This window comes from Falco peregrinus, chromosome 2 (genome assembly GCF_023634155.1).
Source record: "Falco peregrinus isolate bFalPer1 chromosome 2, bFalPer1.pri, whole genome shotgun sequence".
Lineage (NCBI taxonomy): Eukaryota > Metazoa > Chordata > Aves > Falconiformes > Falconidae > Falco > Falco peregrinus.
This window is the reverse complement of record NC_073722.1, coordinates 51,435,305-51,457,921: the sequence shown is the minus strand read 5'-3', so window position 1 is coordinate 51,457,921 and position 22,617 is coordinate 51,435,305. Positions and strand designations below refer to the sequence as shown.

General features: G+C 38.3%; 1 protein-coding gene across 7 annotated transcripts in view; it reads right to left on the bottom strand.

The window, feature by feature from the left end:
• Nucleotides 1-22,617, bottom strand: part of JAKMIP1 (janus kinase and microtubule interacting protein 1) — a 249,917-nt gene that overhangs the window by 76,014 nt on the left and 151,286 nt on the right. For 3 of the 7 annotated variants that reach the window (XM_055797324.1, XM_055797327.1, XM_055797326.1), the window contains exons 1-4: nucleotides 11,267-13,386; nucleotides 8,863-9,014; nucleotides 6,435-6,573; nucleotides 3,730-4,425 (exon numbers count right to left, since the gene is read on the bottom strand). In XM_055797324.1, coding sequence (XP_055653299.1) covers nucleotides 3,730-4,425; nucleotides 6,435-6,533 — 795 coding nt within the window. In that variant the 5' untranslated portion in view covers nucleotides 6,534-6,573; nucleotides 8,863-9,014; nucleotides 11,267-13,386. Of the gene's footprint in view, nucleotides 1-3,729; nucleotides 4,426-6,434; nucleotides 6,574-8,862; nucleotides 9,015-11,266; nucleotides 13,416-15,866; nucleotides 15,943-18,653; nucleotides 18,720-22,617 lie in introns of those variants that run through there. The other 4 variants (XM_055797329.1, XM_055797328.1, XM_013303792.3 and 1 more) reach the window with 2 other exon arrangements.

Here is a 22,617-nt window from a genome sequence, read left to right as displayed (position 1 = left end):
AAATTCCCCGTAATACTTTCTTCCTTCCTAAACTTCCTTCATACTTCACTCAGAGTTTAGGAAGAAAATCTGAGTAATAAGAATGTAATATGTCAGATCACAGATGGAACACTATCTAAACAAAGACTAAATTATATGCTTATGAACAAAGAGAAAAGAAAGTCCAATCAAGTAGAGAATGAAACTAAAAGTTCAGTGCCCAGCTACAAGGACAACTGTTCCAAGGTGGGAAGAACTCAAAGTAGAATAACTATTCCAAATAAAATTTTCTTTTTCATTGATAATTTAGTTATACATTTCATATTCTGTTCTTGACATTTATCTTGACTCCGTTGATCGAATTTGGAAATTGTGACAAATTCTGGTGCAAAGCAGATAACCTTATTGCTCGATATGCAGCAGGCCACTTTTCACATGCAGTGTGCTCGTTTTTAGTGAACAGAAGACTCAGGTTTGATTTTCTCAACAGAGCACATAATCGAGGTGGTAGCCAAAACAGCTACAGTGCAGAAAACAAGCTAACACAGTCATTTTTGTCTTCCTGCACTGCTTTGAATCAAATGCCAGCAGAAAACAAACTTGGTCCATTTGGGCTGAGCTGCAGCTTTAGAATTACATACGGTTGGGAAAGTGACTTCATGTCACTTTAATGACTTCAAAGTGTTCAGTCTATAGCGAGTCAGAAAAGGCCACTTTATTTTCTACAGGATCACCAGTGAGAATAATTTTGATTTCATCCTGTGTAAGCTGCCACATTATAGTGCTTTATTATGAGATCTTGACTGGGAGGCATGACTTAAGTGGAAACCGCAACAGTTCCAAGATTTCTTCCTTCCTTTTTTCAGTAATATTGAAGCTAATGTTAATTTCCTGGAACACACTGATTCCTTTCTTGCAAGTTTGCCTTTATTCCTCCCAGATATCTTTTTTTTACTGATATGTGGGTTCTGTCAGAAGAAAGTTACACAAAATGATGTAAAAGGTACAATGCTTGGATATGCTTGGATAACAGGAACATCATATTGTGAAATCAAGACCTCAGCTCTCATGTGAAAGCTGTAGAAAGGTGCATTGCTTGGTGATTCATGCTTTTCCTTCAGCAACACCTTCAACAGACCCCTAACATTCACATCTACAAACTCTCTGATAAATCAAGACGTAGTCACATGGAGCTAGCTGCTTTTTCATGCATTTTTCATTCAGGCATAGGTTGCAATTGGAATATTGCAGACAGGATCCCGATACCAAGTTTGGAAATTCAAATTTCTGACAAGCTTTATGTGACTACACCCCTCTGTGAGATGCAGTTCACCTCTACAGTACCAGAACAAAACACCTAATTGGATCTGCTACTATTGTGTGAAGATGCAATAACAACACTAAGGCTAGTTTTTCAAGAATAACTGATTTACTTGGCATTTGAATGACATAGTATTTACCGAGGAATCTCATGCCATGTGTCTGATGGCCTTCATGGGAGTCTGATAAGCCTGTCTTGACAAACTACTTTTTTCCTGGCTGTGAAACAGGCAAATGATCCCATTTGCTTTTTCACTGAAAAATTATATACAAACGGCTTTCCAGAAAAGTAACAGCATGAAAATCTTTCTTGTATTGCACACAATTTCTCATTTCTAAAGCTGTTGATAGAGTATGATGAACTCAAACAGGATTTTTCTTGTCACTATTTTGGCTTGAATACTACAAGATCAAGGTAACGAAATAAGGAATTTTTATTTTATCAGGTGCTAGTAAAACACAAGGTAAGGGGGAAAAGCCCTCTTCAGTTTTACAGCACAACACCAGATGTCTCCCTCCTCCTGTTATCATAGATACAGATTCTTTTTCCCTGCTATCTCAAGTCATTTTCTACTAGAAAAATCCTAGTGAATTAGTTGCAGTGCCAGAAGAGGAGGAAAAGACAACCAGAAATGCAGAAGGCACAAGATCTGATGCTGCTGATGCTATGCACAGCATTTAAGGAATACAACCTACTGTGCAGCAGAACAAAGTAAATGGGTTTAACAAAAATTCTGGCCTGCTCAGTTGTACCAAAGACCCAGTAATCGAGACTCAGTATCCTCCTATGACAACACAGCTGTAAATTGATACTTTGGAAAGAAAAGGTTAGAAAATTTTGTGTAGAGGAAAAAATAACCTTTTCTTAGGGTACAGTATAGAATAAAAGTTTTGGTCCTGTTTCTTGAAGACTTTTTGGATTAGCCTCAGGCAGTTGGTCAGTTGGTATACTTGGCTTTCATACCTTCAAATAACTCACCATTTATTTTCTCCTTTTCTCAGTTTTCTCAAAGCAACAGGAATTGTCTACTACTTCTTTCCTGGCTCTGAAAGCCCTCACAGCTCCTGATTTTAGCTGTACCTGTTTACAATTCAGTGCAAGTCCTAGAAATATCTTAAAATATTTTCAAACCTTCTTCTTCATTCTAAGAAAAAGTGAACTCACTAGTTAAAGTAACTGTAGCAATGGTTCAGGCTAAGTATAAAAGTAAGCAACAGCAATTGGTCCTTCTGCCGCCTCGGGGCCGCTATGGAGACACGTGCAGTGAGGCACAGCTACACAGAGCTAGCCACACAGGTCACCCATGTGCTGCCCATTACTGCAGGGTGACCTTACTATCTCTCTCACAAAGACAACCTCCTGGAGCTCATTTCTTTGGGGCTGTAGAGCCACTGATAGTACAAAATCACCCATGTCTGCAAAAGTACATTCAACTACTGGGTTAAAAAATTTGCCTTTATTTCTTCTGGCTTTCACAGACAAAAGATTCTCTCTACCTTCTCCCAGTTCTGGAAGTACTCATAATCTGATTGTTCTCCTGTACTAAACGGGTTTTGTTCACACCTATTACCTCTTGGTTAACTGCAGTTAAAATCAGGAGAGCTCTTGGGATATCAGGTCACAATCTGAATGGAGCAGAATGAGTGTGAGGCTTAGCTGGTTTCACTTTATTTAACAAATCCTCAGAATAAAAATACCCTCCATCTCAGTGCATAAAGAATAAAACTTTGTTTGAGTTCTCTGTGTGAACAAGAATTGTTCTTTGTCAGCAAAATGAATTGGCAGAAGCTGAATGCCATACTACAGCATATGCAGAGCTTTCCCATGCAATGTTGGGGCGAAGTGCTTGAAGCAAACAAGTCCTATTCAGTGTATTCAGGGCATATCACAATGCTACGGGGATGCAAACCATTGAATATCTCAAATCACTCCCAGTCATGAATACTGTGTCCATCCTCCCTTGTTTACCATTATCCAGAAAATCTCCCAGATGAGATTTATTGTCAGCTGTGCTTTTTTCTTCAGCATTTGGGCATGAATAACATGTGAAAACTCACCCAACCATATGCATACTCCTCCACTGAATGGTGTCCATGACAGAGAGGTTTCAGAAGTTCTGAGCTCTACTTCTAGTGCCAATCGAGACCTTTTGCCTTGGGCATGTCATTTAAAAACTTAAGGAGACAAGATTTGTGAGGTGCCCTCAATGTGCACCTAATAGCAACACTGATGCAATGAAGCTCCACCTACTGATTCCAGTGCTGTGAATTAGACACTGTGAAGTACTAATGCATCAACAAAAATAAAGGAAAAAAATGCAGAAGGGAAAAAGCCACACACTTGCATCTCCATCACACATCTAATGACAAGTGTCATCCAGGGTGATATAAAGACAAAAGCTAATTATATTTTGCCTTATTTTTACTTACCAGGTCAGGACTGTTGTCTCTGTTCTCCAGTCTTGTAAGTTGTGAGTCCTTTTCTTTCTTCTTTTTTGACTTCACTGTACCTTCATCTTTTAAAGCTCTATTTTCATCCAAAAGCTGTTCTATTTTTTCCTGTAGTTTGATTTCAGACAATTTCAGACAATAAACATGATGGCAAGATTCTTCCAGTTTTCTTCTGAGAAAGTCTTCGGTGTCCTGAGAGCACTGGAGTTCAGTCAGCAGGTCTGCCTGTTCTCTTCTGTTGTCCTCCTCTTTTTCCCTTAAGAACTCCAGATTTTGCTGAAATACCTCGAGGTGGCTTTTCATGTCATGCTCCACATTTTCAATGCAACTTTTCAATTCCTTTAAGTCCACATCAGAGTGTTTATAGCCCTGAGCCCCACTGTATGCTGATTCCAGCTTCTGCTGGAGGTACTGCACCATTCCCTCTTCTAACTCAAATGTCAAAAGAGCAATACGGGCATTAAGATCCAGGACTTGCTTTTCTAGCCTAGATACTTCACCCCGAAGGTAACATTCCCTTTCTCTCAGTGCTGCTGTGTGTTGTCTCTGCCTTTGCTTGTAGTGCTCAAAATACTCTGACTGGCTTTTTAATTCATCTTCTTTTGTCTTCAGCTGCTCCTGAAGCCAATGTAATTTTTCCTTTTGCTTCTTCTCTGACTTTTCTTGGTTTTCAACCTGTAATTTCAGCGAGTCGTATGCTTAACACCACAATAAAAAATCTCTTCTTCCTTTATAACTTTTCTTAAATTTACAATTCTACCCTTTTTTTCTGAAAGCTCAGGAATTATATAAGTAGATTTTTTTAAAAAAGCCAGTAAAGTCCTGCATTTGGAGTAAAACCGACCCACTGTTTTGTCCTTTCAGCCATCACTGACACATCTCAGTAGGAAACAAACAAACAAAACGCAAACTCACCCATTTCTACTACTACATAAAATACAGGACATGTTTAAACACCTTTTTTGCATGTTCTACAGTACATATTAAATCAAAAGAAACTTTTGAACTGGAATTCATACAACCAGCTCTGAACTATACAGTAACAGATCCTTAACAGCGACAGCAGCGTAGCACTGCGATGCTACAGGCAGGGAAGCCATGGTTCTATTACAGAAAACAGCACACGCACTTCCCAGAGACCAGGCTTTGCCCTCTGCCCTTCACCCCATACCTGTCAGCTGTCAGCTCCATTTATGAACGTCCTGAAAAAGGAGAACAGAACAGATGCCTTTTGAATCAGCTTGAGAAAGACTTTAGTATTTGTGTGTTTGAACACAGAGACACAGTGGTGAAAGATGTCTGTGAAAGACAGAGGCAGCTTTCATGATTCCCATGCTGCCTTCTTGTAAGCACCGTAAGAATCACAAGTATCATAGGGATCTTGTGGCAACTTTGAAGCCAGACTGAAGGCACAGAGGCATTACTGTATTTCTTCAAGGACTCCTTTAGGTCAGTTTTTGATCTTTGGTACTTTCTTGTCTGAGGGGTTCACCAGCAAGGACAGGACAGGAGGAACACTTGGCTGAAATTTTATGCAAAGTCAGGTAGATGTGTGATAATACTTTGTTTGGTTAACTGTTGATGGGAATATATATATATATATATATATATATATATATATGTCTAAGCTTGCTGCATGTTGAAAAGTGCATTTCACTTTTAATTAAAAAAGCAAAGACTATTCCTTCTTACGAGTCTTGTTGCATGGTACTAGTGTCGTGTCAGAGTATTCAACTTGGACCTAAAACGCTGGGAGAATGAATGCATATCTTATGATAAACAGAATCAAAAGACGTTGTTTCGCTTTCGTGAAAAACTTTCATTCCTTCTCCATTTTCATAGATCACTAAAGTAAAAATACCTGTTGTATGTGTAATTAGCCAACAGCTGACCTTCCGGTTACAAAAGGTTTATGTGAAGTGCTAGCACTTGGGAGAACTGAAGGCTTCCCCCTGCAGAGCCACCAATTTCAGAACAGACACAAGGGAGGGAGTTGGGTTGTGAGGTGGCTGGCCATGGGATGCTCTTGGCAAGGAGGGAGCGGGTCAGCCAAGGGCACCCTGCACAGGAGGGCTCCCACCGGCCGGGCTCTGCAGAGTGGTGGCCCACATGGCGATGCATCACAGGAAAGAAGGTAAGACCCCAACCAACCTGGGAAAGCTGGAAGAGGACACAAAGATAAGCAGGAAGCTTAAGGTGGATGCAGCAGCAGGTGGGGCCCAGCTGGAAAACACGTGAGCAATTCAGGAGTCAGACGACGGGCTGAGCGCTGCATTTTGTAGGGAAGACAGGCTGTGGTGGCTGTGTGTGCTGTTGCACCGCGTACACAGGGAATCGAAAGTAACAGAAATGCTTTATTATGGGACTAGAAAGTTCAAGCCTGACCCAGGGAGGAGTAGTCTGAGCAGATTCTGGGGAGGAGGAAGGAAGTGGCAGCATATATCTCCAAGATCAAGGGCCCAAATGAGAGGAATAATGGTAGTGCTGTCAAAGATGTCAGAGAAAAAGAAAGTGGCAGGAAAAAAGACCGAAATTTCTTCTGATTCCTCTGGTTGTAGAAAAAGAGAAAGGCTGAGTTGCTTTACTGCTTAAAAACAGAGAGGTCACTGGAGATGAGGTTGACTTATAAATTATTACCACAAAGAAAAGCTAAACTAGGTCATTTGAAACAATATCCTCCTCACCCAGCTGATCAGGTCCTTCTGAATGTTTCGCAGTTTCCCTTTAACACGAACATTTGCATTTTCAACCTGGTGCAACTTCACATTTAGTTGATTGATCATCACAAGAAGTGTTCTGTGTGACAGCTCCAGCTCTTTCGTCCTGGGATAGTGAGAATAAAGATCTTTGCTAAGTAAATACTACACAGTACAGTTCCAGATGGATAGGCAGTCATCAGCAATGCATCAGTTTTTCTATTTTCCCATTTTTCTCCCAGCAATATAATAGTAATAAATTGTTGATCACTAATAACAAGTGCTTAATTCTTAGTAAGTCTACTAGGGTTTTCACGTTATGCTGGAGACTGTCAAAACTAACATCTATGTTCATTCTCTCTCTGCTGGCTTAATAGGAAAACCATAAGCAAATAATTTACAAGGTCAATGTTCGCTAAAGCTTGACATACTATATGAAGTAACAACTTACCATAAAGACAACCACAACACTTTGGTCTCTACATGTATCTGACCATGATTAATCCCATGATTAATAAAAATAATAATTATATAAGATTTTATTAACCAAAGGATTAACAAATTTTATGATTACAGTAAATACTTTCCATAAAAATTAAAATTGCATGTAACCTACAAGTAAATATGTCTTTTAGTAACCAAAGGGAACACAGCTGACTTGTACCATACCTTCAATAGGTACTGAAACCTAGGATGCATGGTTGTATTGACCCTGCCCACAAAGCTGGATTTTGACAAAATACAGGTTTGCTTCACCTGTTGCTATTAAAATGGTGGTGTAAGATGATGTGGTGTGATGTGATGGGGTTCCTCTGCAAAGGAGGAATACCTAAGATAATCTTATGAAAGCAAGCCTCAAGTTTCCTTTAGGTTTTCCTTCCCTTTTCAGCCTCCACATCAACATTTTCTCAATGCCTTATTTGTGAGTTTCAAAAAATCCTTTTCTTGTTAAGGAAAATCTTTTCCCCAGCCTCTCATCTCCTGCACAGGCAGTACAGCCTCCTCTTTTCTCATCTCGGAGGCGCACATATTACCCCCTGTACCCCTCAAGACTGTGCTGTACCATATCTTCTTCCTTGCATTTTCTTCATCCAACCTTCAACAGCCTTCCACTCAGCTGCCCTGCTCAATCCTATCTTCTAGGTTTGTCTTACTGCCCCCACCTGCCAACATTTCCCACTACCTCCATCCCAGCATGACAACGCCACCTTCATTCAAAAAGCTCACATAAAAACCTACTTATGAAGCAATAGGATTGAGATAGAAAACACATCATTAAATAAGTATCAAAGTAAACCTGACAGTGTCTTCCTCACTGCAGACAGGCACTGCACAACTGACCACTGGTATCAAAGGAAACTGGGCCACATCAGCCCAGAACTCTGCCCTCATTTGTTACAGCTGCTGACTCTTCTTCTCTGTTTCTGAAAATAGTTGCACCTTCCACATAATTCCTTGTCCCATCTGTCTGCGCTTCAGCCACAAGAACTTCAGGCACAGGATTTCTTCTCTTTCTACTTGCTACCCAAGATCCTTGAAAATAGGCTTCCTAGATCCCAGACAAGTTTCAGCTGGTCGTTTGCTCTCCTTGAACTGTTGTCTCATATTTTATTTTGGTTTTAAATAAAGTTCTTCCTGTCTTCCCTTCCCCCAAATCTTTATTAAAATAGACCTATTTTTACAAAAGCTTCAATTTCAAAAAAAATTCCTTATTATTTTGACAAAAAGCCCATTATCAAAACATTTCTGGCCAAATCCCTTGATGAATCAAAGCATTAGGAAATTTACAAGTAACTATTTTGAATGCCATTTATATTTTGTGTCCTTTTAACTATTTGGCTTTCTTTAGAACAGTGCAGTTGCTGACTATGAAAACCTTGATCTTATTATTCTAGTCAACTACATAATTAATGCTTAATGGCACCTTTAGCTACTGTGATGATTAGAATTAACATACTAAACTAGATGAAGCTTTCTGAAACAAGGATATTTTTTTTGTTTTTCAACACAAAATTCCAAATTAACTCTTAACTTGTAAAAAGGAAAGGGATATATTTTCCAAACAGAATTTACACCTAATTAATATTTACAAATGAAACATCCTGAGGAAGCTGTCTGGTTATTTGCAACAAGATTTTAGATCATGCTGATTTAAGTGTATATATATATATATATAAATATAAGCATTAGGTAAAACTGATTTAAGTAACAATAAAAAATAATGAATATCGCATTTCTATTCTGACAGCCACAATAAACACATGTACACGCATCTTATCAGGCACTCAAAAAACACATAAAAGTCTTCTTTTTGCTAGCTTTACATGTATCATTTGACAGCCAGTACATGGAGCAAAGAAAAGAGTACATTTGTCACATCACATTAATTTTGAATGCAAACCCCCCTTTTATTTACCTATTTCTTAGGACAGAATCTGATTCCACATAGTCCTCTAGAACACCTTTCAGTTTTTGCTCCAGCTTCTCCAGCTTTTTTATTCTGAGGTTTAAATTCTTTTCTTCAGCACTGTTTACTCGTTCATCAGGTATGCTTGCATCTTCTAATTCCTGGAAAATCCAGGAAGTATCAATTTGAACACTGAAATTTAGGATATCAAACCCTTCATTGCTAGGTTTTTTAATGCGGTAACAAAATTCTTGTTCACTCACAGATGAAGGATCCATGATGAAAAAAGCCCAAATTATTAGGATCTCAATGTACTGCAGTCTAAGCATGCAATAAGAGTCTAAGTGTCTGATGATCAAATGAACAGTCCTTCTTGATTCTGTTCACATTTATTATTTATGAAAGAGTCTCCTTTCATTAGCCCCAAAGTAATTCAGCATGTATGAAAGGAGTTGCAGTTCACAACATGAGATCTCCATAAAAGATTCAATTAGACTAATTCATGAAGGAATTGGGGTTCAAAGTTTGAAAAGAGGATAATTTTCTACTAAATTATTTCATAAAATTCAGTATGTTTATTTTAAAAAATGTACTTATTTTGGATAAATGTATGATTTGTTTATTGTTTCGAGATAGAAAATTAAAAAAGGATATTTCCTATTCAAAAGGCAATCTATGACTATTTCAGAGAAACATTAAGTATTTTTAACTGGTATTTTGGAATTCTGCATTCAGTATTTTACTTACAAGTCTACTTCACCTCTGACAGGTTATGAAACCATGCCTAGAAGGAATTTTTAAATTCGGGCTTGGGAAGACAATCTAAGATTGGCCCTTTTCCTTTGCCTCTTTTAGCTGTAGCTCTAAAAGTTCTTCACCCTGCAGTTCACCTTCATTTACCTAAACTCCCTTCAGAAAGCATGGTCCTGTAACTGGAATCTGTGAAATGCCTTTACTTTTGCCACGTTTGTATTAATTTGGAAGTGGATATGTAATTGGAATTCAGCCACTGAGTTTGGACCTATTCTCCAGGAAATAATGTAATTAATTTTTCTTTTTTTTTTTTTTAAACAAATGCTGAATCTATAGGGCAAAGAAGAAGAAAAAGTAGCATACATCTTTGCCACCAAAGAGCATAAAATAGCACAAAATCAGTACAAAAAGAATAAACACACAATTCTTCTCTTGTCCCATGTTTTGATGTGTACTTTTCACACATATGGTGAATTACCTAAAATTTTACTTTTTTGGCCAGTTGTATCACTCACTGCCCTTCTGTCAGCCACACAAGGACCTAGAGCTGAAAAGTTTCAGCCACTCCTCAGCACCTTGAGAAGCAATGATAGGTAAAAGCTACAAGTGTAGAAAGCAAAGTATAAATCCACATGGACAACAAAGTTCAAACCACTTTGGAATCTTCTCTAGATTTACCAAGCCCAGTCCCTTCTCAGACACCATGCACTCCTTGAGACCTGTAAACATAATCATGGCTCCCCCCTAGCCTGTGTAATTTCCCAAATGGAACAGGACCTTCAATTTCAAGCTCTTTGAGACACTAATGCTTTGCCTGTACTTATGATTTGTAAAGTGAATAGACGTTCTGCTCCCTGACAATGGGCATCCCTGAACGCCACTGCAGAAGGAATATATAATCATAGTGGACATAATTACTCTGCTCATTAACAATTTAAAGTGGAAGCCAGATTGCCATTTTCAACTGTGCCCCAGCCTAATATCCTACTTCTAAGTTGTAAAAAAAATATAATTCTTAGTGGTATCATTTGCAGAAAGTAGCCAATAGATTAAAGCAGTGATGATGGAGCAGGCAGGAACAAATTGACACTTAAAATCATTACACTGATTTCTACTGACATATTTCTAGTACGTGCTCTTGTTTATAAATGCACTTTTATTCACTGATATAATGAAAGTTAATACGATAATTTCTAAAGTAGTTCTCAAACCTCACAATCCATTAGGCTCTACAATTCTTATGCTTCATCCTGAAAACTACTGAGTACTTCAGCATTAACCCAGGAAAGCTGTTACCACTGATACCAGAAATGAGAAAATTATTGTTTCCTTCTTTGCTTATACAGCTGGGACAGATGATTTTAAAGCTGTGTCACAGAAAATGAAAATCAGGCCCAGAATCTTGCATGGACCAAAACTACTCAGTTAACACACCTTTCCCAGCTCTATAATAGACACCAATATGCAACAGATAATAGGACTGGAATGATAACCACAGCTTTCCAAAACTATAAGTCCTGCTGGCTCAGTGCAGAATAAAACCATCATGAGTATCATGGGCAATGTCACCCAAATCAGCCAGTTTCTCTGAGAAATCTGTCACATGTGAATTACAGCGTAACAAATGCATTAAAAAAATAGGAAATGAAACTTCTCATACCTTTTCTGGTTTGTAACAAGACCATCCCCCATCTCTGCAGTGCGCTTACCGCTGCAGCCACGTGCTCCGACCATCCAACATTTGGGCTTATACTTTCCTCCCCAAAGAAGTAATGAGCAAAACCATGTCTACGCCAAGAAAGTGTTTCTTTGCCGAGTGAATCACACTTTCCACTTTCTGTTCCTTCATCAGCACCTGGTTTGGTTATCTCCAGCTCTGTTTAACTCCTCTTGTAGTCCTTCTCTTCAGGGCAATGCCAAAACTCCTTCTGCAGTGAAGGCCTCATTTTCCCACATTCTGTCATCACATCGCTAAAAGCTTTAACTAAAACATGACAAACCTCTATTTGAAAACACATTCTCTAAATGCTCGTTCCTTTTGAACAACACATTGTGAGCGATACATTCTTTTGGGGATTCAGTTTCCAGACTTCTGCACGGTCCTTGTTCCCAATGTAAGTTGTGCTTTGTATCAGGACACAGGGTTATTCAGACCCTCGCACAAGCCAGTTTGCTGCATCTGACTGAATTAATCTTGTGGAGTGCCTCGGCTCCTGCTGCAGGTAAATGACCTTGTCCGGTGATTCTCTGTGAAGAGCACAGCTCTGGTCTTACTTCAGAGCTTAAAAATTATCTGAGAAAACTGGCGGCTTCTGAGGCTGCTTCCTGCACCTTCAGCAGTGAGATATTCCGTTGCCGTGACAAATCTTTTCCTCAGCTTTCTTTGTGCTGCCATGATTGTTCTTTGCCTTATGTTATTTTTTTCAATCATAATTTCCACTTTCTGTGATGTATTATTGTATCTTATTCTACCTTATATTCATGTTGGAGTTCAGTGTGTCTGTGGGAGCAGACCTGTTTCTCTGTAGCTTTCTTTTCTATGTAGCCCTTTTAATAAAAGATGATTTTCAAAAAAATGTGAGGGAGGAGAAAGTTATCTTTTAATATTGTGCTCTTGATACTTTGATTGCCGCAACATTCCAGAAATAATTAAAATAATCTATTTTTTCATATTGCCTTTCCAGCTCTGAAACAATCCTCTTTTCCCGCTTTGAAAGAAAAGCCTAATCTTTTTGGATTATCTAAGCATTCTCCATCTTAAACAACTTTTTTCAACCTTCATTTTTTCAATCTGTGCTTTGCCAAAAACTTTTCTTGCAGTTCAGGTGATCCATGTTCTTGACTGTTTATCTACTTCTGTGGGTTGAGGTTGTGCCATTTTTGCTTCCTGGTAGCTACTCTCAGCATTTTTTTATTTCACCTGGAAGGATGCCATAATTTCCAAATACCTATTTACAACTACATCTCTGTTTATCACATTTGTCTACACATCCGCTTCTTCAAGCCCCTCTTTCTTCTTGAAGAGATAACTAAACACAGCACATCATGAGTTCTCTTTTCCTGACCTCTCAGGCCACCTCCGGATCTCCCATTCTCCCAGTGCTATTTGACAAGTTATTGCCTTAAATTTTAAGAAACATTCAAAAAATCATCTCTCCCATGCAGTTCTTACTCACTTCAAAGTTTTCTTCATTCAATCTACCATCTTGCCTTTCTCCAAAACCCATCTCTTCTCCATCTGTGGTTTTCCAATTTATGAATTTAATATGAATTTTACCGCTGCGGGGTTATAAATCTCTATTCGTTTTGAACTTTGAACAGTTTTTTCCCTGTCAGCTATTTACTATAGAGAACTTATTGTCAAACACTTAGCTTTTTTTATATAGATATTAAAAAGGAGATTCTGTGTTTCCTGGGTGAAATGCAAACCACATTTGTTGAAAGCATGCAGTATGGAGACAAAAATCTCAGTACTGTAGGAAAACCGTTTGGTAGGTAACAGTTCACATAGCAGCCAGTAATTGCACTTGTAATTTTTCCAGTGTTTGGTTGGTGTGAGAGTGTAAATTCTGTTTAGATTTTTTTCAGTGTTTATGATGTGCTGGTCCTTATTTGATTATCAAACCATTCCAGCTTGAAGCTACATCTTTAAAAAAATCTCTAATTTTAAATTCAAATATTTTGCAGCTTCAAGTATTATGCAAACTCTTTTATGAAAAAAAATGCACCAATTTAAAGCTGCTCAATAAATATTTTCTGTGTTTTTGCACGTGGATTCATCTGTTCACTCCATAGGTTCTTTTAATAGCCTGTATACGAACCAAAACCCAAAAACAAAACAGAAAACAAAAACAAAACAAAGAAAAAGTCTGATGAGCTTTAGATAGATTACATTAATTTAGAAATAAGTGTTGGCATCCAGCCCTGATTTCACAGACACCACAACCTCTTTCTAAAAGTTTTACATTGGTTTCAAAATAAACAAGAATCAAAGCTCCTGTCAGTAAAGTGCCTGGTTTGCCTTGAAATAATGAACAATGTTCAAGAGTCCAACTATAGTTAAGTCTCTTCAAATAGGCTTAGCTGTGTTACATTCATCAGGACAGATTAACCTCTGGCAAAACGAACTAAAGGAAATTGCCCTCCGGACTAGCACCACAATATGATGTGCACTCCTGGAAACTTGAGAGCTGAGTAGCTACATGGCTACACAGTCATTATCCCTGTGTTATCCCCTCAAAATTCTGGTCACCAACCTTGAATCTAACCACTTAAATAGTTGCTGTTAACAGGAAGGACAGCAGGTTATATCTGCACAATGTATTTTCTGGAGACTAAGTATACTTGTAATTTTTATTTTTTTTAATATTTTTTTTCCCCCAAAGAAGACCCATAATACCAGCAGCTATATCAGCAACGAAGCCTACAGATCAGACCTAAGCCTTGAATTCATACTATTTCAAAGTATTTTAAATGGAATTTCAAAAATACTGGTGATCTCACCGTTTGTTGAATGTTTATAAAGTGTCTCTAAACTTGGCCAGTATACTTTTCACAGTATTTAGAAACAAATATATTCATCCAGATGTTAGCACCTCTAACTGGAACTGCAGTCAAAAAGCTAGCTGAAACTCCAAAGACAACAGTTTGGTAACTTCCTTTAACATTACTCTTCAACTCTTTCAAATTCAATAATTACTATTACATTAACCAAAACAGCACCTGTCCTTTCCAATCTCCACAGAACAGAAAACTCAGCTCAAACTGCGGTAAGGTGAATGATGTATCACAAGGCTTCTCCTTTCCTTACACACAGCTCTATAAGCATATGCTCAATCTTTGACAAAATAAAGGAAATTTCAAAAGGAATGCCCAAAATGCTGTAAAAATATTGCTCAATTTCAACACCCATCTAGCAACCAAAAGAAAGCTACTGTAACAAATCAGTAATACCCTCAGACTACATCCCACCCATCATTTTATTGCAAAATATAAACCACATGCAGCAACGCTAGTAATGAGAGACCAGAGCCAGTTCCCAAGAGCATCAGCAGAAAGATGATAACAACATAGTGGGAGCTGAATAAACCTCCAAAAGAGCCCATAATACAGGTCTGATTTCTCAAAAGTGATCTGGGCAGAAGAAAATACTGGTTCAAGCTTAATGTAAGGTAAATATAATAGCTTTTTTGGGTAACTTGTTATCATGCTCCTTCATCCTACAGTAGTTGATAACATTTCAACGGGGTTGATTATGTGCATCTCCTACTATGAGTGGATTCCATGAACATAATTCACAACAAATTCCAAAGAAGAAAAAACTTGGGAAAACTGTAAAGGTAAAAACATTGTGTATTTTCAGTTTTAAAGACCCCACAAAACAAAACAACAGCAATAACAAAACCAGTGTAAATATTCAATAGTTTTAAACCACAACTTAATCCTCTAACAGTTAGATCGTTGAGTTGCCATCCTTATGCAAAGGCAGTGTGCAACTGGCATTGCTCCAGGGAAGAGAGCTAGAACAGATTTTCTAAATTGTATTTCCCTCCTTCTGCGTGAAAGTTGAGCGCTACTGCTATAGCTTCCATGACAGCTAAAGAAATTCACTGTCTTTTGCATTGAGCTGAAAGATCAGAACACTGGAAAACATAGTGGGAATGATGGTAGCATATCAAGGGAGAGCCATGGAGGTTTCTTATCCTTGCTCTTCCCGTGTTGTGTGGGCACATGGAAGGCCAGTCACATTGCAACCTTCTCATTGTCTCATAAAAGGGAAATCAGGTTATTACTTCCTGAGTTATTCTGCGGCCTTAAGGATCTTGAGGAGGTAAAATGAAACCCTTTTTCTGTATATGTGTTGATGCTTACAGGGCTTTTTAGAAAACAAAACTGAAAACCAGATAGTGTCCGTCACCTCTCTATCTGGCATGACAGAAGGTAGGATCCTACAGCAATACCTGAACTTTTAGAAAAAATGTACCTGCTCTGCAGAACTGAAAAACACCCACTGCAGTTAGGGCAGTCAGTATCTTTGGATGCAAAATCATTTCTCGTTGAAAACCCAGTAGCTTTCTGCAGAGGTCTAGGAAGGTAACTGAAGGCACCCGAGTCAGATTTTATAGGTGAGTCTTCCTCTCTGTGCAAGCAAAACCAGCATACCCTCCCCCATGGCTTCATGGTCTTATGAAGACAATTCTCAAACACGGCAAAATCTAAGAGTTAAAAAATAAGTACAAAGAGATATAAAGAATACCAACCACACGTCTTGGCGCAGTTGTGTCATCAAGGCCACAGAATGAATGCTAGTGAAAAAAACAAAAAAAGGAACAAAAACTATAACATAAGATCAAAAGAAAATGAGGAAAAAAGAAAAGAAAAAAGATGTAAGATATGTAATATGAAATCCAATGACATTATAGCAGTTAGTCTTATATCAATATTAACTGAGTTGATCTGGAAGAGAGATACAGTATACCAATCTTACTCTAAAAGGGTAACGGTACAGAATTCAGTATTTGAGGGCAGCTTTACAAATGTTAACATTTTTGGACTATGTAACTTCAGAAATATAAGGCTTGTCTTTGTGACTCAGCTAAGCAAGTAATTATAATTACACACCTGAAAGCTTTCCTGAACCAGGACTTACCAAGCCAAGGGCACAAACTAAATGCAACTTAAATGGTAGAGAATCAGTTATGAGAAAAGCATGACGTGTTTAAACAGCACTTGTTCCTTACATAACAACTCGTAGAATAAAATTCAAATTCTACATTATTATTTTGTATAGCCTTTAGAAGCAAGGCAGTTTGCTAAAGAATTTATAGGGCAAAAATACTGTCATCCTTATGTTCTGATTTGACAGAATTTTACATAAAACTCAGAAATTGAATCCATTCCTAAAGGAAAATAAAAAGCCATACTCATGACACTTTTAAGTGGCACATTGCCCTTAGCTACAACAAGCAGTGAGACTCAGCTATAAAAACTGCTTCAGAAGCAGAAGATTTCTTTCCACAGAAATAATTGTGCTCAGTATCAGCAGCATGTAGGTGTCAGTCTGCACCCACTGACATATTAAACCTTCAGAAGAAGAATGAGGTAGAAGTATATCATTCATTGATTCTCTGACAACACAACCTTCCTTTGGGCAGTCAAATTCAGAGTGGGATTTAATCCCAAGGAAAAAAAAATCAACTGTAATACAGATAGACGGAATCCCTCCACCCATCAAGGACTTGAAAGTTAATAGAAAATGATGAAGCTTTTTTGAGCTCCTGCTAATGTAACATTAAGGCAAAGAGAACGTTAATCATTTTAACTCATTACCAGCTTTCTGCTAAGCTTGTGATTAAGCTGTTTCTTTTCCAATACTTTTCTGCATCCATTTGACTGATGAACCAGCACAAATAACGTTAACTTCCATTTTCAAAATTAGCAGTCTGTCAAATCCAATACCTACTCTGCAAACTGTAATGGTAGTGCATTAAGCGTATTTTGGCAATAGCAACGTCTAGAGATTTTGGTGCTTTAGAATAGGTGGATAAACACCACTATTAGCAATAATTAACATGCAGAGATATCATCAATCCCTCAAGATTTCTCTGCTTTGAGGAGTTAACTGCAGCATCTTAGACATCACTGGCTGTTAGGCACGAACAGCTACAGGTATAGGAGGGGTCCAGGGCAGCAGAGGGCAAAGGCAGCAAAAGAGCCCTTTAAGGGGGGGATACTGGCTCTGTTTCTCTGCTAGTGGAAACGTGGATCACTGTCTTCCTGATGGATGCAGACAGACTAGCCCCAGCCAGGGAGTATTGGGGGTGATGTACAGTGACAATTAGCAACAGCAGCAGACAGCCCAGCTTCACATGGCTCTTCTGGCTCTTCCACACACCCAGCCCGGTATCGCAGTTCAAAGGGTGCAAGACCAGGTACTGCTGAGGGGAAACAACTCCTGTGGGAGCAGAAGGGGTCAAGGAAGCTGTTGAGGGAATTGGAGTAGCTGTTAGAAGTGCAATACTCCCAGAGGGTGACACAGGGAGGACTGCCACATCCAGAGAGCAGATGGACAGTGAAATTAGTGAAGGGTGAGGAAGAAACTTTCCTTCACCCAGCGAACTGCTCCCCAAAGCCTCTCTCAGTTCTGCAAATCCCACTGACCTCTTCCAACTCCCATTCAGAGTCCTTCAAAAGCCTCTGTTTGGTTGTTTTACCCCATTCTGATCCCAAAATAAAAAAAAAAAACACAAAACACCAATGACTGAAAAGTCCACTAACTTCTCCATTCAGGCCAGCAGCAGGTTTATGTAGGATTAGATACCCATATGTACTGGAAACAAGGAATCTTAGGTAATGTGACTCGTCTTGGGACATAGGGACTGCTTTAGCAAAAGCAACATAACTAAAACACTTTGCTAGGGCTTAGAGTAAGACTCATTGTCAGCCCCTGACCTGCAGAACAGCCTGAACTCCACAGACATGGGAAACACTTGAGCCCATGGTCTAGGAACCTCATGCCATCTCTTGCTTGGGACCACAGGGACCAAAATACACTTGCCATTTTAAGCCTTAGAGTTTCTTCAAAAGAGGAGAAAATTTGGATCTGGGATATTAATCTGGAACTTGTTGCTATCTTAAAGCAAGAAATATTTTTTTGTTTGTAATATTTGTCACATGCACCTCATTAATTTTCAATACTTGCAAGTTTTACAAAGCAATGTTATCTAAAAGCAGGGCTCAGCTAACCAATTCTGTCAGAGACAAACCTTTATGTTGTTTCTTGGTCTAAACCACAGCTAATCCTCCCCCTTCTACTCTAATGTTTTTCCAGACCCCTTGATTCCTTTCTGTACTTGCTAGAAAACCCAGAAGCAAATAATTTTGAGCAGATTAGGGATGGAGCTTCATTTCATGCAGCAATGAGTTTTATCTTTTTTTAAAATAGATTTCATGATACTAGGTTAAGCACTATTAACATCAATGCAACAGAGAAAACTAAATTAGTATGTGGAAAAAAAGCCATTGGCATTGCCTAGGCATTTATTTACCTTTTCCTCAATTTCTTTGAGTTGCCTCTTTTGAAGTTCTATTTTATCTTCTAGTTCTCGAATTCGCTGGAATAGAAAAAGAAAAATAGACATTTTAATATATAATTTGAAAAGTATATCAATCAAAAAGGTAAGAAATAGATTACAAATTAAGGTAAGAAATGCCTATTATTAATGCAACACTTCCTTTACACTTACATTAGGCATGTCCCTGGCAGGTTTGCTCCATGTTTCCGTGAAACCATGGCATCTTAAACAAGCTACACATTCAGAACATCATGTTTACTACTAGGAAGTCTACTCATCAGTACTCATTAATCACAATTTCAACATATACACACAGACAATTCCAATTAGCACCACAACTCTTAGAAGTTCAAAACTACTTTCTCTGCAACTGCCAGAAGTTTTTCTACTTACCTAGACAGCAGCAGATCATATTATTACATTTCAACTCTTTATTTTGCTTTCTTATAAAGCATAACTATGCTTCTGGCATAGTCACCACATAGCAGAAAAACAGCAGACATGGATTTTCAGTTCATCACCAAGACACCGTCAAGAAATTCCGCTCCATCCTATTACCAGACCCACCTCCCACCAGTCAGAGAGAATGTCCCCTTCAGCATAGTGCTCTGTATTTTTAAGGATTTTCCTTGCTCATCTCTACAAAATTTCTCAAAAAATATGACTGTTGTTGGGTCCACATATCTTAATTCGGTCCCCTTGTTTCCTTTCTGTAAGTTATGCTTTCTTGTTATTATTTTTATTTTTCTGGGCTTCTACCCTAAAAAGATGCATTTCATTACACTTTTAGTACATTGTACTTGTTATAGATAGTGTAGGTTCATATATTATTTTCTTTTTTACAGGCAGAAACATGGAATCTCCTACTAACAGCCACTAGGAATTGAGGAGCAACTTCATACTGTCACCTTCTTTTGAGAGAACTACCTGACCTCTGCCTGGCCTACAACAGCTAAAGCTATTAACAGTTCCTGAACTTTCAAAGAGAAATTATCACCTACTGTAATTTCTATGCATTGGTCAATAAAATGAATGTAGCAGCTACTGCACCACTGCCAAATTATTTTATTACTCCCAAACTGATTTGAACAATAGTATCTCTTTCAAAACAGCATCCAATCATTACTTACAAACCTGTGCAAGCAACTGATGTTGATAGTTGATTACCTCCATTCAGTTCAAAGACCTCAGACAGTAAGAAATGCTCAACACTCACAGTAGCCCAGGACAGCTGCAGCAAGGCACCAGCTGATCCAGTGACCATGGGCTTGAAAACTGGAAATCTAACCTGGAGCTCCCTCAACGATGAGGTACAGCCAACGCTGCAGTTCACTTTTCCTAGGGTATACTACTCTCCACACAAATATTGCAGATGGGTCACAAGAAGTAGCTTTGTTATTGTTGCTCCTGTTTTAAATTACAAGATTTTGCTAAAATGACTATTTTGAATATTATGCAGTCAAAATAAGTCAGTCAGACCCTCCACTGCATCACGCTGCAACGCTCAGAGATTTCCCCAGATAATAATAAAAGCACAAACCAGATTACTCTTGTGTGACACAACTGCCCACGGCTTTACTGACAGTAACAAATGCCCCAAGCACAGCTGAATTAATTTCACTTTTCCTCTGTTCCATTTGAATTGATTTATACTTCATCTGCTCCCTGCTCAAGGCAAGTCTATCTCTTAAGCAATCACCTTCATATACTGTATGTGGCAGGAGTATCACAATCACTGTAAAAAGCCATGGGAGGAGAAGCAGGCAGATGTAATCACCTCTGGGATCTCTGGACCATCAGGTTACACTCCTTGTTCTCTCCCACTCATTTCAGTTATGCTGGTTCCTACTTACAACCACATCCCAGATCTAAGTGACAGACTTCAACTCTCTGGGGGGTCCTCCTATGCTCTGTGATAAAATTTGACGCTGGTGAGAAAAGTGAAGAGAAGCAGTATTTTTAAATACCATTTTCACCTTCAAGATTTATCACGTGAGATATTTTTCCAATACCTGCTGAGAACTTGCCTCCAGAAAAAAAGGAAAATAAAAAAGCTCCCAAACATCTGGCGGCTTTCTCGCCTCAGGGTCTACAGCAAGTGTTCTTTTATAAGGTAACATGTTAATTAGGATAAGATGGCATTTTTCAGATTCAAGAATTCTGTTAATTAAGTAAAAATGGAGAAGTTATTATTCCCTTGTGAATTTTTAATCTTTTCAAAAGACTACAGCTATTCAGCTATTCTCTCCAGCTATTCAGAACAGTTCTAAGAAAAAAAAAAAAAGGACTGAGGCTTCTGTTTTCCATTTCCCACCCTTCACCCATCATAACTGTTAAACTTTGTGAGACAAAAGTTAGAGAATCCTTTTAAGGTGAAGAAATATACACTTTCCTAAAAATCAGTTTGAATACAAATATAACCTAGCAATTGATAGGGAGTACACATAGGGTTGAATTTCTTAGCAGTGAAAATCCACAAAAAACCTCAAAATAGCTAGATTTGTGTCAGTAAGGCAGATATATACAGGGTGGGTACAGTCAGCATGGCAGATATTTACATGTGCACAGGTGTATCTGTAGACCAGTTGCAGACTTGCCACCTAACCATAATAGGTTGAAGACAGGTGATGAGTGTTTAAATAGCTGGTATTGCCCTTATGCCAGTGGAAATCACAATGACAGAAGACACACTAAAAAGAGCAAGATTTTGCAACCAACTTCTTTATTACAGAAATTAAGAGTTCAAACCTAGACAGGTCAGAATTTGTTCTAAAACACACCCGTGGGCTGGAATTTTCCAGCAGGTATCAAAGCTTGGGGCTGTTTAGTACTAGTTGTTTACTTGCTTTCCCTTGGATTACTGTATGGAGGATTATCCAGGAGGATGAAATGGGCGTAGCTATTCCTATCAGTATCCTCTGATTGCACAGGGTCAGCACTAGAAGATAACCAGCCTAGCTCGGCTATTTATACATCCTGAAAAATCTGATGTAACTCATTTATTTTCATTTAACCACAGAGATGACCTTAAAAATACATACAAATATATGCAATATATTGGCAGGAAAAAATAGATTTACACCTGTATACAGTATTTAACACATATAAATAATTCTTTTCCCTCCATTGTACCTATCTCTGTTTGCAGCACTGTCTTGATCATACAAAGATTAACAATTTCTAAAATATGACTTTAAAAAATATAGGTAAGCTACATGCAGCAATCCTAGCTTTAAGAAAAAAAAAGTATTTTCTAGGAGTGGCAAGAGATGTTACTCAGTCAGAGGTTATATTAAACTACTGAGAAGGAAATTACACAAAAATTACACATACCAATTAAGACCAAAGGCAGGACTGCTTGAGATTCAGTTTAAGCATTTACATCTTTATCTAGTCTTCCTTTTATTTGCAAGGATTAGCAATCAAGAAGCTGTGGACTCTCAGGCTTTTAACACTTCATTAGATGCTTCCAGTGAATTCTGATTTGTTTGTTTGTCAAAGCATAACTGTGACAACAAATCACTCAGAATTATCTTATTGTTATCAATAAATTATATCTGCTTTCATGCTTCAGGACATAAACTGATGGTCAGTAGTTCCAGCTTTTCCTACTCTGTCATACAGTGTTATAAGAGTTGTGCTATAAAAACTGCATTCAGCTCTACCCTTGGCAAGGCTGGGAGGGACCTTGCAGGGTAAATCCAGTGCATTTCCCACTGCACAGAAAACGATGCAAGCAAGCCACCAAATCTGCTATATCTTGCCTTCAAAGCATTGAGAAGTCCTGGTTGAGAAGAAAGCCACAGGGTGCTCTTTTGTTTATTTTCCTTTTTAAAAAGGGAGGCATAGAAGATATAGATAGATGAACTAAAACCAAACACAGTGTTTATGTTTTCTTTAAACCCCCTAGCACTGGTTCCAGTCTGAGCGAGGATTA